This window comes from Neoarius graeffei, chromosome 3 (assembly GCF_027579695.1).
Source record: "Neoarius graeffei isolate fNeoGra1 chromosome 3, fNeoGra1.pri, whole genome shotgun sequence".
Classification (NCBI taxonomy): Eukaryota; Metazoa; Chordata; class Actinopteri; order Siluriformes; family Ariidae; genus Neoarius; species Neoarius graeffei.
Window position 1 is genome coordinate 35,096,094 of NC_083571.1, and position 15,762 is coordinate 35,111,855.

Here is a 15,762-nt window from a genome sequence, read left to right on the forward strand (position 1 = left end):
GATATTTATTGATGGCCTCTACAGCAGACACTGCTTGCTGAAGCTTGCGTCTCCTCCACTGAAATGTTCACTTCATTTTGTCCTCCACAATGGCTCGATCAGGTTGGGCCTGTTCATACTGCATGTGCAATTCTTTAACATGGGCATCAATGGAAACAGAGTCTTCACCAACAGGAAGTTCACACTCAGTCCTGCAACACAAACACATGAAGGTGTTAGCACTACAGTGCTAATGAGGGAAAAACAGGACTTTTCTAAAAAATAAAAAAAATACAAATACATTTAAAAAAAAATCAAAAATAGTTTTTTTTTAACTTGCTTTCATCATCGTAACAAATTACAGCGATGTCAGTTTCACAAAAACAAAATAACCTCTTACCAAGGCTCATTCCACATCAACTGAAATTACTTTTCATCATAATAAACAGTGAGTCGTCATGATGACAGACAAGCAATAGAATGACAGTATTACACACAAGAATGTGTGCATCTTTTTTTTCCTGGAGCCTTTGACTACTTTTTTCAGTACTGTCTGTCTCCATATTGTGTACAACCCCGATTCCAAAAAAGTTGGGACAAAGTACAAATTGTAAATAAAAACGGAATGCAATAATTTACAAATCTCAAAAACTGATATTGTATTCACAATAGAACATAGACAACATATCAAATGTCGAAAGTGAGACATTTTGAAATTTCATGCCAAATATTGGCTCATTTGAAATTTCATGACAGCAACACATCTCAAAAAAGTTGGGACAGGGGCAATAAGAGGCTGGAAAAGTTAAAGGTACAAAAAAGGAACAGCTGGAGGACCAAATTGCAACTCATTAGGTCAATTGGCAATAGGTCATTAACATGACTGGGTATAAAAAGAGCATCTTGGAGTGGCAGCAGCTCTCAGAAGTAAAGATGGGAAGAGGATCACCAATCCCCCTAATTCTGCACTGACAAATAGTGGAGCAATATCAGAAAGGAGTTCGACAGTGTAAAATTGCAAAGAGTTTGAACATATCATCATCTACAGTGCATAATATCATCAAAAGATTCAGAGAATCTGGAAGAATCTGTGCGTAAGGGTCAAGGCTGGAAAACCATACTGGGTGCCTGTGATCTTCGGGCCCTTAGACGGCACTGCATCACATACAGGCATGCTTCTGTAGTGGAAATCACAAAATGGGCTCAGGAATATTTCCAGAGAACATTATCTGTGAACACAATTCACCGTGCCATCCGCCGTTGCCAGCTAAAACTCTATAGTTCAAAGAAGAAGCCGCATCTAAACATGATCCAGAAGCGCAGACGTCTTCTCTGGGCCAAGGCTCATTTAAAATGGACTGTGGCAAAGTGGAAAACTGTTCTGTGGTCAGATGAATCAAAATGTGAAGTTCTTTATGGAAATCAGGGACACCGTGTCATTCGGACTAAAGAGGAGAAGGACGACCCAAGTTGTTATCAGCGCTCAGTTCAGAAGCCTGCATCTCTGATGGTATGGGGTTGCATTAGTGCGTGTGGCATGGGCAGCTTACACATCTGGAAAGACACCATCAATGCTGAAAGGTATATCCAGGTTCTAGAGCAACATATGCTCCCATCCAGACGCCGTCTCTTTCAGGGAAGACCTTGCATTTTCCAACATGACAATGCCAAACCACATACTGCATCAATTACAGCATCATGGCTGCGTAGAAGAAGGGTCCGGGTACTGAACTGGCCAGCCTGCAGTCCAGATCTTTCACCCATAGAAAACATTTGGTGCATCATAAAACCGAAGATACGACAAAAAAGACCTAAGACAGTTGAGCAACTAGAATCCTACATTAGACAAGAATGGGTTAACATTCCTATCCCTAAACTTGAGCAACTTGTCTCCTCAGTCCCCAGACGTTTACAGACTGTTGTAAAGAGAAAAGGGGATGTCTCACAGTGGTAAACATGGCCTTGTCCCAACTTTTTTGAGATGTGTTGTTGTCATGAAATTTAAAATCACCTAATTTTTCTCTTTAAATGACACATTTTCTCAGTTTAAACATTTGATATGTCATCTAGGTTCTATTCTGAATAAAATATGGAATTTTGAAACTTCCACATCATTGCATTCCGTTTTTATTTACAATTTGTACTTTGTCCCAACTTTTTTGGAATTGGGGTTGTACATTCTGAGCCTCAGTCTCCGTCTGTATCTTTTTCTTGAGTCTTTTGGGCCTTTGACCACCGGATCTTGCTCTCAAAGTAACAAAAATCAATTTAATTGGCAAACCCACTTCAAATAAATGCATATGCATGTAAATACAAAGGCTGGTGCTTCTATCTCCTTACGCCTTATTCACACCAGAACTCAACAGCGCGGAAGCGGTAAGCCGGCGGTTTTTCCGCCGGTTCTTGAGCGGTGCGTTCTGCTCGGCCTTTCACACCAGTCAGCCTGCGGGCGCAGTATGTTCACCGCCGGCCCTGTCCACAGCCCATGTTTAAAAGAGCGTGTATAGCTTAACATTAATGAAATATCAGTCGCTTTTGTGCTCAAATTTAAATGTAAACGACATTGAGGGAGGTGTTACGTGAACTCTAAGCAGAGTGACAATTTAAAAGCAAGTAGTCACTGCCTTGATACTTTGGGGGAGGAATGTCATAGACAAAAATGTATTTAGGTCATTTTAATAGGCTAGTGTTCCTTCATTTGAGCATGCCTACCAAACCGCGAGCCTTTGCACTGCCTACTACACAAGAAATGAGAAGTTTTGTGGTCGATATACATTCGTAGACTGCCTACGATTTGTGCTTTCCTATTCATTTCAATGGGGCACCGCTCACATACCGCTGGCAAAATTCCGCTCGAGTTGGATTTCAAAATTGCAGCGCGGTACTGAGCAGTCCACCGCTCAGTTACCGCCTGCGCACCGCTTTGTTGGTGTGAAAGGACTAATCTGTTCCCATGTATTTTCACTGCCGCCGGTGAAAAACGCTTCCGTGCCGCCGGAAAACTGGTGTCTGGTGTGAATAAGGCGTTACAGGAACAATACAAATTCATTCAATATTCTTACTATAAAGCCTGATAACCCAAAGTGAAGTAGATGCAGCTCCACGCACAGTAGGTCACCCCTTTAGGCTTCACACATTCGCCAAGATCAGGTAGTCTTTTGTACAATGTGTTTCAGACAGATTTTGCTTCAGTTTCTGTCAAAAAGCCCAAGCTCCGGCTTGTTTGAGATGTGTGATTTATGGACTTACCGGTTTGTTCCTTTTTGCACAACTTGACTGGGGTGCTTCTTCGGTTGACCTCGCCTTGCGATGACCGAATTTGGCTTTGAAATTCATTACTTCTTCTGTTTGGACAAGGGGTGCACGCTCCATCTTGAACTTGCGCTTTAAGGACATGTGCCATGTGTGCTATTCAAAACATACATTGCCATGAGTTACTTTAGCACTGAAATATTTGATTAAGACAAGTCATAGCATATGGAAGATCTTCCATTTAAAATATTTCGTTTTGAACTTTTCTACATGACACGTGCAAAGTATGCTATTCAAAACCCACATCACCGTAGGCTACTTTTTGCACTGGATTATTTGATGAAAAAATGTCAGCACATATATAAAATTGTAAATACTTACATAGCCATTCCCCTCAAGATCCTTTAAAAAAGGATATTTAGTCACCAGCGCCTTTGAAACTCTGACATACTCGTCATTTGAGGGATACCTACCAGTTGGAGGGAGAATAAAACAAACAAGTGACTTCAAAACTTGTTTGCTACATGCACATAGCCAATTCTGCAATAGAACTTTAATACTACACATATACTTTTCTTAGTAGTGAATTCATCTCATCTCATTATCTCTAGCCGCTTTATCCTTCTACAGGGTCGCAGGCAAGCTGGAGCCTATCCCAGCTGACTACGGGCGAAAGGCGGGGTACACCCTAGACAAGTCGCCAGGTCATCACAGGGCAGACACAGACACAGACAACCATTCACACTCACATTCACACCTACGGTCAATTTAGAGTCACCAGTTAACCTAACCTGCATGTCTTTGGACTGTGGGGGAAACCGGAGCACCCGGAGGAAACCCACGCGGACACGGGGAGAACATGCAAACTCCACACAGAGAGGCCCTCGCCGGCCCCGGGGCTCGAACCCAGGACCTTCTTGCTGTGAGGCGACAGCGCTAACCACTACACCACCGTGCCACCCCTAGTACTGAATTATTTTGCATAATTTCTACATGTGCAGTTGATTTTTCTTGCATGCATTACACTTCAAAATAACACAAATCAATATATTGACTTTAAGACAACCTTGTATTGACAACAGTTTGTCAAAGTTTGCACATAGCACAACGAAAATCTTACAATAGAATATTAAAATTTAAATTTGGAGCCATCTTTACCATGAACTTAAAATACCTACATTGTATACTGTGCCATGGATTCTTGAAGCACCCCAATGATTTTGCTTCGGAATAGTCCGGTTTTGCATGGTTCTTTATTATCCAATCTAGTCTGAATGTTCTTTGGAAACTTAGGCAGAACAAAAACACTTGGGAAGCATGGACCAGTAGACACCTGTGGACTTTGAGCAGAGCTGTAGGAAAAGATTCAAGGAACAATAAATAAATAAATAAATAACACAACAAAGCCATTCGATTGAAGTCTGCACCTGTCCCTGAGAATGACTCAAAGAAAAGAGAAATTTACATTTGCCTGCCTCAAGTCATACAGAAATGTACCCTACAATAGAGGACCAAATTAACTAATTAAAACGCCTGCAAAAAAATGTTGTTAAAAACCTAAGAATATAGATAAAGTTCAAAACCCACCTTGACTCAGACGGTGTAACTGGAGCTGGAACGTTGATGCAAGTGTCCTTTAGCTGCTGGATGGCATTAATGAATTTCACTTGTTTCTTGAATGAACCAAATAACTGAGAAATCATGTAGTCAGTCAGCCCATGCACCGTCTCACCATCTACTTCATATTCTGAAGCGGAAAAAGACCATAGTTTAGCTTTAAAATACTCAATATTGCATTTAATAATTCTCAATGTACATTTTTTTTATGCAAGTCATCCATCAGATGCACCCTAGACACAGAACAATGACCATATAGTGACATACAATAAGTAAGTTTAATTCAGTGCACTTCCGATAAGACGCGCTATACGAACAGACAAGCAGGCACAATTCCTCCCTCCTTTCTGGTTCACTCAATCGCATGCGTGCAGTCTCAAGATGCGCAATTAGAAGTACAATGCCATGTCGACGTTTGTTTTGCGTGCACGCTCTTGCTCGCTTCACTGTAAAAAGTGACTGTGAAATTTACAGTAAAACTATGTGAAATGCATACAGAACAGCACTGTAAACCCCGAAACATATATTTGTTGTTCAAATCACTGTTAAATTTTGTAAACCAGTAAAGTGTACACTGGGGTGCTGTATTTTTTACAGGGATTTTCTGGTCACCCCAGCTGCCAGGGTTTTCCTGTTAAAATGACAGATTTTTTTTTTAGTGTTGGTATAAACTTCGGAATCGCAGGCTTTTGGGACTCGCTATCAAAGAGACTCCAGGGGAGTGTCAGAGCTCTGCCCTGGGCTGGGTGGCAAGACTCCACGTCACTTAGGAATTCTCCGCGCTGGCCCTTCTACACCATCAGTGGCCAATGTGGCACGAATTGATATTGCTATCTGAATTGATATCTGATATTGCATTTCCAGTAACAGAGGCGCCACAAAAATACAGGCTGCATTTCAGTTGATGAAATGCAACACGTTTTAAAACTAATCCTTGCCTCAGGTAGCTGCTAGGCCAGTTCTAAACTCAAAGCAAGCCTGGAATCATGCAGGCATGCATAATATCAATCCAACAGGCAGAACCATTCACTTAACATTCAGAAAATACAGAAGAGGCATCTGAAACACATCCCTTGTTCAGAAACCAACACTGAAGCAGACTAATGTTCAGGTGAGCCACGAGGCGCGCACCCCCTCCCCCCTCTAAGGGCTTCGGCTGAGGAAAGGGCGCGAAATGGGTTGCCGAGTCATCCTGCTAGCTGCTAATCTAGTTCTACATACACGAGATGGCGGCAGCGCCAGTGCACTCAGATCTATAGGCAGCACAAATATCACACCGTCTTCACCACATACCAATCCGGCTGTACACAAGCCTCCACTTAGAAATAAATCTATACGTCTTTCTCTGCCTCAACTCAATGCTAAGATGTTGAACTTCTTGTCTGTTCAGAGTTAACCCGTCACATAGCCTAACTGTGTGGAAGCCTCTTCAGGTACACCTGCCCTCATCACGAACAGCATGGCATAGCTAGCTAACTGAAAAAAATGCCTGCATCCTATTAATCCATGCCATTAAGGTCACAACCTCTTAACATTTAGCTTTCTCCAAGCAGACGATATGAAAATTATATACCATTATGTGGATAACTACAGAGTTATTAATCACTGTATTTCAATGCCCTTTACATGTTAGCGTTCCTTCAAGTATGACTAGTTAACATTAGCTGGCAAAAGGACAGGACCGCTATCAGGTTAGCTAGCCCGACCAACCACACACACAAAAAAAAACTTACCAGCTTAACAGCTACCCTTTGGAAAAACAAGCCATTTTATCGCTGCCTTTTTACTTAAATTAAACCCATGTAGATTAACTTCTTTGACGGGGGCTTCTGAACGGAAAGGCTTCTGAAAGGTTTTCAAGGAACCACCTAATTCAGTAGAACTAGCCACAATCAGAACAACAGTATGGTAACTCACCTGTAAATTTCCTTCTGCCGTCGTCTGTTATTTCCAGGCCCGCTTTTACTCAGAAGTCCAAAAGCTCTTCGGTGGAGAGGGCGGACAAAGTCGCCATCCTTCAGGCGACCACGCGAGTAGTAGAATTTTGTCTTGCGCTAGCATCTAGAGCAGGACCGTTAATTGCTTTTTGGACTCCTCCCCCTAGCAGCTCAAAGTACCATGCCCTAAGGTACAAACACGTACCTTCTCCAATTTTGTACCTTAAAGGTACAGTGTCGTACCACAAAGGTCCAGTTTTGTACCATTTAAGGTACATCAAACTGAAAGGTACATTTGTGCACCTTAATGTGTCATATTTGTACCACTGTGTACCTTTATTTCTGAGAGTGTAGGAAAAAAACCCGAACTTTATTATTCTCAAATTTATTTAAACTTTATTAACCAGGTTATTTTATTTAAAAAATTATCAAAATAACTGAATATCTCTTTTTAAAGGGATAGTTCGGGATTTTTGACATGAATCTATATGGTATCCCCGTCAGCAGTGTCGTGCATCCACACTGACTTACCCCCGACAGTGTTCTGTGAGCCTAGATATTGTACAGTGTTGGTCAGTGCACAAGTAGTTCCGGCAGGTTTCCTGGGGTCTGCAAAGTAACACGTTTTTCTTCTCAAAACAGCTTGTGTTCGAATGAGTGATTTATTAGCATAACAAAACCCTTGTAGTCCAAAAAGTCACACCTTGTAATTGCTTGGGGCTACTTTCTCTCAATAGCGATCAGTGCGCGCTGTCACTGTTAACAGTTGTGTGCGAGCTAGCCAACAACTTTCATTAGCTGTTCGACAGTGTTTAGCAGCAGCAAATTGCTTTCCTCCTCAATATACAAGTGCGCTTCCATGGCAGGGAAAAAGAAACTACCACTGCTGCCTATGTAGTGCCCTATTTATACAAATAGGAGTCATTCAGGATTCAGCCATGTTTTTGCTCCGTGTCATGGCTGAATCCTGAATGACTCCTATTTGTATAAATAGGGCACTACATAGGCAGCAGTGGTAGTTTCTTTTTCCCTGCCATGGAAGCGCACTTGTATATTGAGGAGGAAAGCAATTTGCTGCTGCTAAACACTGTCGAACAGCTAATGAAAGTTGTTGGCTAGCTCGCACACAACTGTTAACAGTGACAGCGCGCACTGATCGCTATTGAGAGAAAGTAGCCCCAAGCAATTACAAGGTGTGACTTTTTGGACTACAAGGGTTTTGTTATGCTAATAAATCACTCATTCGAACACAAGCTGTTTTGAGAAGAAAAACGTGTTACTTTGCAGACCCCAGGAAACCTGCCGGAACTACTTGTGCACTGACCAACACTGTACAATATCTAGGCTCACAGAACACTGTCGGGGGTAAGTCAGTGTGGATGCACGACACTGCTGACGGGGATACCATATAGATTCATGTCAAAAATCCCGAACTATCCCTTTAATGTGGCAGTTTTATATTAATTAATTCATCCTTTTACTTTGTAAAAAAAGTAATTATTTTATGTAAATATAAAAATTGGCAACTATTATTAATTTTTTTTTTTAAATAAGGTTTGTTTTAATTTATTGTATTCTTTGATATCAGATGCATTTCTGTGTCTGATGGTTTTATAGTTTAGCGCTCAGCGAGTCAGGAGCTGATAATTTATTCATTAATTCTTTAATAAACAAGTTTTTATTGTGGTTTATTTTTTTGGGGGGAGGGGTTATTTATTTATTTATTTATTTATTTATTTTATCCCCAGTTAGTTTTTTGCATTCATACTTTTGTTTGGTTTTCTTTATTTTTATTTTTTTCGCGGTCTGGTTTCCATCAAATCCTGCGCTCTGATGGGCTTGCGAGCGGGTCCATATCCTACGATACAGACCCCAGTTACAGACGCCAGTTACGGACCTCTGGCGAATCACTCGTTCACAACAACAACAAACATAGCATTTTTTTGTCAACATTTATCTTTTTTTTTTTTTATAAGATTTATTTATAAGATTATCAAAAATCTTATAAATTTTTGCCAGCATTTCTCAGGAGAATAGCATTAATTTTACAGCATTGGATAGTGATAATGACAGTGTTCACAGCGAAAGCGAGTTTTACTACCCTGAAGAAGAAGAAGAAATAAAAGTAAACATTTCAGGAGAAAGCTAAAAACCCCTAACTTGCTAACGCCAAGCAAAAGCATGGCTGAATCCTGAATGACTCGATTTTGTTTAAATAGGGGACTACATAGGCATCAAAATGTATTTTTTATTTTTATTTTTTCCCTGCCATGGAAGTGCACTTGTATACTGAGGAAGAAGCAATTTGCATTACAGCCGTGAATGAGGATTCAAAATGGCGGCTCGGTTTTCCCTTTCGGGCGCTCTCGTTTTCTGTTAGAATTTGGTAAAGAAAAAAATAAATATATTATTTGCCAGCTTAAGGTCGGTCCGTATGGTGAAATACCGTGACCTCGGCCTTGAATACTGACCTCGACCCAGAGGGCCTCACTCGGTACTTTCAAGACCTCAGTCACGGTATTTCACCATACGGACCTCCCAGCTGGTAAATAACGTGTGTGTTTTATTTTTAAAAACAAAATGATGTATTTTTATATTTTCTCTGTCCGTTGTGCAGAATAGCTCTGAAGTCCGGTTATGGTAAATATTTGGGGATAAACTCGGACGGCGTCGTGATTGGACGCTCAGATGCTATCGGATCGAGAGAGCAGTGGGAACCGGTGTTCCAGGACGTGAGTGTAGCTGTCAGTTGTTTGACCGCAGCCAATCAGACTTCAGCTCTTTAACAGCTTTGTTAGATAGAAGGCGGTTCTGAGAAATCAGACTTATTTTAATGAAATAATCCGTAACTTTTTGTCACGTGTGATTTATATTATTTTTTTTCTTTCCCCTGCAGGGTAAAATGGCTCTGCTGGCAGCAAACAGCTGTTTTATTTCGTACAGCGAGAGTGGAGACATCGTGGCGAAAAACAAAGCAGCTGGCGATGAAGAGATGATCAAGGTTCTTTCGTAATTCATTCACAGTCTTAAAGCGACTCGCCCTGTGTTCATGCTAACAAGGGACAAGTCATTTGTGTCTTTGTGAACGTGGCCTGTTTAGATAATTTTAGGGTCCGATAAGAAATTATAGAAACTGTAGTAGCTACTAATAGCTACGTAGTTAAACTCAAAACTATGTTGAAAATGATTGATTTGATTTTTGTATCATCATCATTGCTCTCAGATTAGATGAGTGAAACAAGCTAACTACTAGCTACACAGTCACCCCAGATAGATACAACGATCCCGTTCCAAACTTTTTTTTTCTTCTTATTTTCTCAATACACATTGCATATGAGGCGAAGAAGCGTTCGAGGTAAACATTCAGATCTTGCGCTTTACATCGTTGTGTGTCGTAACGAATTCTTGTACAGTGGAGAAAATCTCAGGTGAAATGTGGCTGATTAGCGTATGTAGAAAATGAAAATTGAAAAGCAAGTTGTGAGCTGCGAGAGTGAAATGTTCCGAATGTGTTGGTGTCGTCCAGATCCGCTCGTGTGCCGAGAGGGAGGTGAAGAGGAACGACGACATCGCGGACGAGGACCGAGGAAACGTCAAGAGCTGCGAGATCAACTACGTGTGAGTGTAATAAGAATCAGAATGGTAGCTTTGTGTATCCTGAGCAAAGGGAGGGAGTGTGAAAGTTTGTGCACCCTTTAGCCAAAGGTCCAAAACGATAACTGGCTTACTAAAATATTAATCGTAAAAAATATATATTTATTTATTATATTGTGTTTATGGCGGCACGGTGGTGTAGTGGTTAGCGCTGTCACCTCACAGCAAGACGGTCCAGGTTCGAGCCCCGTGGCCGGCGAGGGCCTTTCTGTGCGGAGTTTGCATGTTCTCCCCGTGTCCGCGTGGGTTTCCTCCGGGTGCTCCGGTTTCCCCCACAGTCCAAAGACATGCAGGTTAGGTTAACTGGTGAGACTAAATTGACCGTAGGTGTGAATGTGAGTGTGAATGGTTGTCTGTGTCTATGTGTCAGCCCTGTGATGACCTGGCGACTTGTCCAGGGTGTACCCCGCCTTTCACCCGTAGGCAGCTGGGATAGGCTCCAGCTTGCCTGCGACCCTGTAGGACAGGATTAAGCAGGTAGAGATGATGAGATGAGATTGTGTTTATATTTTGAATCTGAAATCTCATCATGTTTTAAGTAAATTTTTGGATTTGTTGGTGATTTGCAGCGTCTGTTTATGATGTCCATTTAGCCAAAGGGTTGGGGCGCACAAACTTTTGCACTCGTTTGTATTGTTGTTTTTTGGGGGGGGTTTTTGGCCTTTTTTTTTTTTAAATATTCAACACAGACAAACTGATACCAGCGTTTTTTAGAGGCTTCAGTCTGTAAACAGGGAAAAAAAAAAAGTCATCAAACCCCCAGTCTGTGAACAGTTGATGAAATGAAATAAACAAATGAATGATCTAAAACTCCTTATATACAACGTGCAGCAAGTTCTGCTGAGGTGTGACTGTAACTCATACATTTATAAATGTAGTTGTTGACCTGATGGTGTTGTGTTGATGGACGACAGGAAGAAGTTTCAGAGCTTCCAGGACAGGAAGTTGAGGGTGAACGAGGACGACAGCGGCATGTTGAAGAAAGCCAGGACTGAGGGCAAATTCCACGAGGCTTTACTCGACAGGTCACAGACACTTCATACGGTTTAAATTTTATTCATCATAACACATCAGGATGGGAGGTTTTTTAGCAATTTACTTCAGCAAACGTATTTCCTCAGCATGTTTCCGTGGAAATACCAGAACTGTCGCAGAATTCTGGGATGGCTTTCTCAGAAAACAAAAACTTGGTCTCTTTCAGAACTCGTGAGGCTTAATAAAAAGCTTCCTGTGAGATTTTAACAATGTTGTGAGCTATATTATATGCATACAGTATAGATTTATCAGATGTTGATGTTGCTTGATCTTTCCATGGAGTACTTTCTCCTGAATTACAGCTCGTGTCTTTCTTCCTCACAGGAGATCCAAGATGAAAGCTGATCGATACTGCAAGTGACGCAGGAAGAACCTTCCCATCGTTTTTTTTTTTTTTTTTTAATTAAGTTTAGTTTTATAATGTTTTGCATTATTTTTTTTTTTCTGTAAATTTGGCCAGTGTGATGTTATTGTGTTGTATATTAAACATTTTAACTGACCAGATTCAGCATTTCCAGCTGTTTGGTTTTTTGTTTGATTTATACAGGGCCTTACTTTAGGAATGTAATGTGTGAGGAAGAAAAAAGTAAGAAATGAAGGAAGGAAGTAATAAGTAACGGAGTAAATATGTTGGTAATTAATGTGTAAGTAAAGAATGATGTAAGTAATAAGAAAATGTACGCATGCAAATACATAGTCATTAAGTTACTAACTAAATAGTAAACAATTAAGTAATAACTATAAATTAGTGAATAAATACATTAATTGAACCATTTCATTAAACCATGCTTTTTTAAATTAATAATAATAATAATAATAATAATAAATTAAACTTATATAGGCAAGGCAAGTTTATTTATATAGCGCATTTCATACACAGTGGCAGTTCAATGTGCTTTACAGAGGTAAAGGCAAAACAGTAAACAATAGAAAATAAAATTACATAAAATAAAGGGGGAAGAAGAGAGAAAAAATAAGAATTAAACAATAGTAGAAATAAAATGAAGTAAAAGTTCAGTAAAAAACAGAATAAAATGGAATAAAAGTTAAGTAAAGTTTAAAACATGTAAAGATGATATTTATCAGTTAGCAGAAAGCATCTGAGAACAGCTTGGTCTTTAGTCTAGATTTGAAGCTGCCAACAGCAGGAGCATTTTTGATGTCCTCTGGCAGTTGGTTCCATAGCTGTACTGCATAGTAGCTAAAAGCTGCTTCACCACACTTTGTTTTAACAACAGGTTTTACCGGTAAATTTTGCTGCTGCGATCTGGTAGATCTGATTGGGTTAGGCCGCTGCAACATATCAGAGAGGTAATTGGGCCCTGCACCATTTAGAGATTTGTACACCAGCAGCAATGCTTTAAAGTCAGTTCTGTAGCTTACTGGAAGCCAGCGAAGGGACCTTAGAATTGGAGTAATATATATGGAGTATAGCACCTTTCTCACACCCATGGTCACTTTACAATTTAAAAAAAAAAACTCCACCAAAAGAGGGTCAGAATGTAATTCCTGTGGGGTAGGTGAAAGAGTTCCTCCCTTTAAAAACTGTCTAACGTTAAGAAATAATCCTGCAAACCAATGCAAGAATGCCTTTAGTTGAACTTGATGCCAATAAACACTGCTGTGATCCTTTTTTTGTTTGTGTTATTCATAAAATACTGATAAAAAAAGATTTTTTAATTGATTTCTTCTGTAGTTCTAAAGCATGTAGTGCAACAACAAAATGTACATGAACTGTACCTGCTGCAGAAACAGACGAGAACAGCTGCAATGCAGAGCAGCTGCATGGCTGCAAGTGATAAACAACAAATTATTATTAATAATAATAATAGTATGAAATTATAAGAAGCTATAAGACTGCAAATCATCTCTTATTATCTAATGAGGAAATGGTGTATTAGTCTGTTTAGTCATGCTGGAGCTACATTGCTGTATATTAATATATTTCACGCATCACTTGCTATATGACTAAATATTCTTGAATTAATTACAAGAATAAAATCTAACAGCTCAAGCTAGATTCCTTTTCCTGCATATGGGGCGCCATTTAGATTTAACATTTAGATTTAACATTTACTTTTAACATTTAGATTTAATTTTTATATTTATATTTAAATTTAACATATATATTTACATTTAGGTTTAACATTTAACATTTATTTGTAACATTTAACATTTAGATATAACTATTTAAAATATCTCTAAGATGACAAATATTGTTATAAATGTGCAAAAAGGGGAGTCTGAAAAATTCACACCGTTTTTAAAACACTGTTTTCAGCTAAATGTGACAAAATGTTGCTGAAATTTTCAGCACGGACATGCTTTACAAACGGCGCCCCATACCTGCATATATCTATGTACCTGGTTCGTTTAGTCTTTTCAATCCTTCTTTTTTTCTTCCAAGTAGACTCTGTCCACAGAGGAGGGAGGGGGTTTTGTGATCCTCCCTGGATAAAGTCCACTAAGACGAAAGAGGCGTGAAGACGACAAGCAAAATGGTTTTCTTGCTTTGTGATTGTTGCTTTTTTTTTAGAACTATTAAAACTATCCCTCTTCAGTATTGTATATTATACAGTATACACTATAGTATTTACAGTACACCTATGGTATGATGCTATTATCATACAACCCCAAATCAGAAAAAGCTGGGACGGTATGTTCAAGTAGAAATTGAAATTAAAACTGAAAACAATGATCTGTAAATGATCTTTGATCTGTATTGCACTCAAAACAGGACAAAAGCACATTATTTGATGATGTAGCTCATGGATTTTATTGTTGTTGTTGTTGTTGTTTTCAAAATAAACACAGTGTTTGAATTTTGATTCTTCCAACACATTTAAAAAAAAAAGTCGGGACAGTAAAGTATTGACCACTTTATAATGTTGCCCTTCCTTCTCATAAGACTTTAAGGATGTTTAGGGACTGAAGATACCAAGTGATGAAGCGTTTCAGGTGTTATTTTGTCCCATTCTTACTTCAAACAGGTCTTAAGGTGTGCAGCAGTACAGGGTCGTCATTGTCATATTTTTCATTTCTGAATTCACCACACATTCTCTATAGGGGACAGAGGAGACAAGCACCCTCTTCTTCCACAGCCATGCCTTTGGAATGTGTGCAGAATGTGGTTTTGCATTGTCTTTTTGAAATATCTCTGGAAAAGATGTCGTCTTGAAGGCAGCATATGTTGCTCCAAAATCTCAATATACTTTTCTGCATTAATGCTCCATCACAGAAGTGTAAGTTACCTTTGTAAAGGGTACTGATACAACCCCATACCATGACAGACCCTGGCTTTTAGATTTGTTCCTGCTAACAGTCTGGATGGTCCTTTTGTTCTTTGGTCCTGAGCACATGGTATCCATTTCTTCCCCAAAAAAAGACCTGGAATACTGATTTGTCTGACCACAATACCACTGTGTGATGGTTCATCCCAGATGCTTCTGAGCCCCGAGAAGTCGACAGCAGAGAAATCTTCTGGACACAGTTAACATAAGGCTTCCTTTATGTACAGTAAAGTTTTAACTGGCATTTGTGGATATAACTCCATATTGTAGTGTTTGACAAAGGTTTACCAAAGTAATCCTGAGCCCATGTGGTTATATCAGCTATAGATGAATTGCAGTTCTTGATGCAGTGTCATCTGAGGGATCGGAGGTCACAGGTGTTCAGCTTAGGCTTGTGCCCTTGCCCTTTACACACTGAAATTCCTCCAGATTCCTTGAATCATTTAATGATATTTTGCACCATCGAGAGTGAAATATCCAAATCCCTTCCTATCTTTCTTTGAGTAACACTGTTTTAAAACATTTCAGTAATTTTCTCATGCATTTTTTTGACAAACTGGAGATTCTCGGCCCATCTTTGCAGCTCAGAGACTAGACCTGTCCTGTAATCATGATTACAGTCACCTGTTGACATCACCTGTTTCAAATCACATCATTATTTCATTGTTTTACTTCATTACTAGCCCTAAATTGCCCTCATCCCAACTTTTTTTGGAATGTGTTGCACGTCTGAAACGCAGGAATGGACGTATATTAACAAATGAAATGAAGTTGAACAACAAAACATAAAATATCTTGGGTTCATTCTGTCTGCAATGAAAGAAAAGTCAAAGTACATTTAGAAATCACTGCTTTCTTTTTTATTTGCATTTTCCATACTGTCCCACCTTTTTCTGATTTGCGGTTGTAAACAGTATGGCACTATTATCATACTATCACTGCAGAACGTGGTGAAAATCGCCCAGCATGTCGTGGGAACCTCACTTCCTACTATTGAG

The 15,762-nt window shown here is 39.6% G+C and overlaps 1 protein-coding gene across 1 annotated transcript in view; it reads left to right on the forward strand.

The window, feature by feature from the left end:
- frg1 (FSHD region gene 1) overlaps positions 1–11,964 on the forward strand; it is a 31,910-nt gene extending 19,946 nt beyond the window's left edge. Inside the window, exons 5-9 of the mRNA XM_060915878.1 lie at positions 9,403–9,517; positions 9,682–9,786; positions 10,312–10,403; positions 11,354–11,464; positions 11,799–11,964. Coding sequence (XP_060771861.1) covers positions 9,403–9,517; positions 9,682–9,786; positions 10,312–10,403; positions 11,354–11,464; positions 11,799–11,835 — 460 coding nt within the window. The 3' untranslated portion in view covers positions 11,836–11,964. The remainder of the gene's footprint in view (positions 1–9,402; positions 9,518–9,681; positions 9,787–10,311; positions 10,404–11,353; positions 11,465–11,798) is intronic.
- The last annotated feature ends 3,798 nt before the right edge of the window (positions 11,965–15,762 follow it).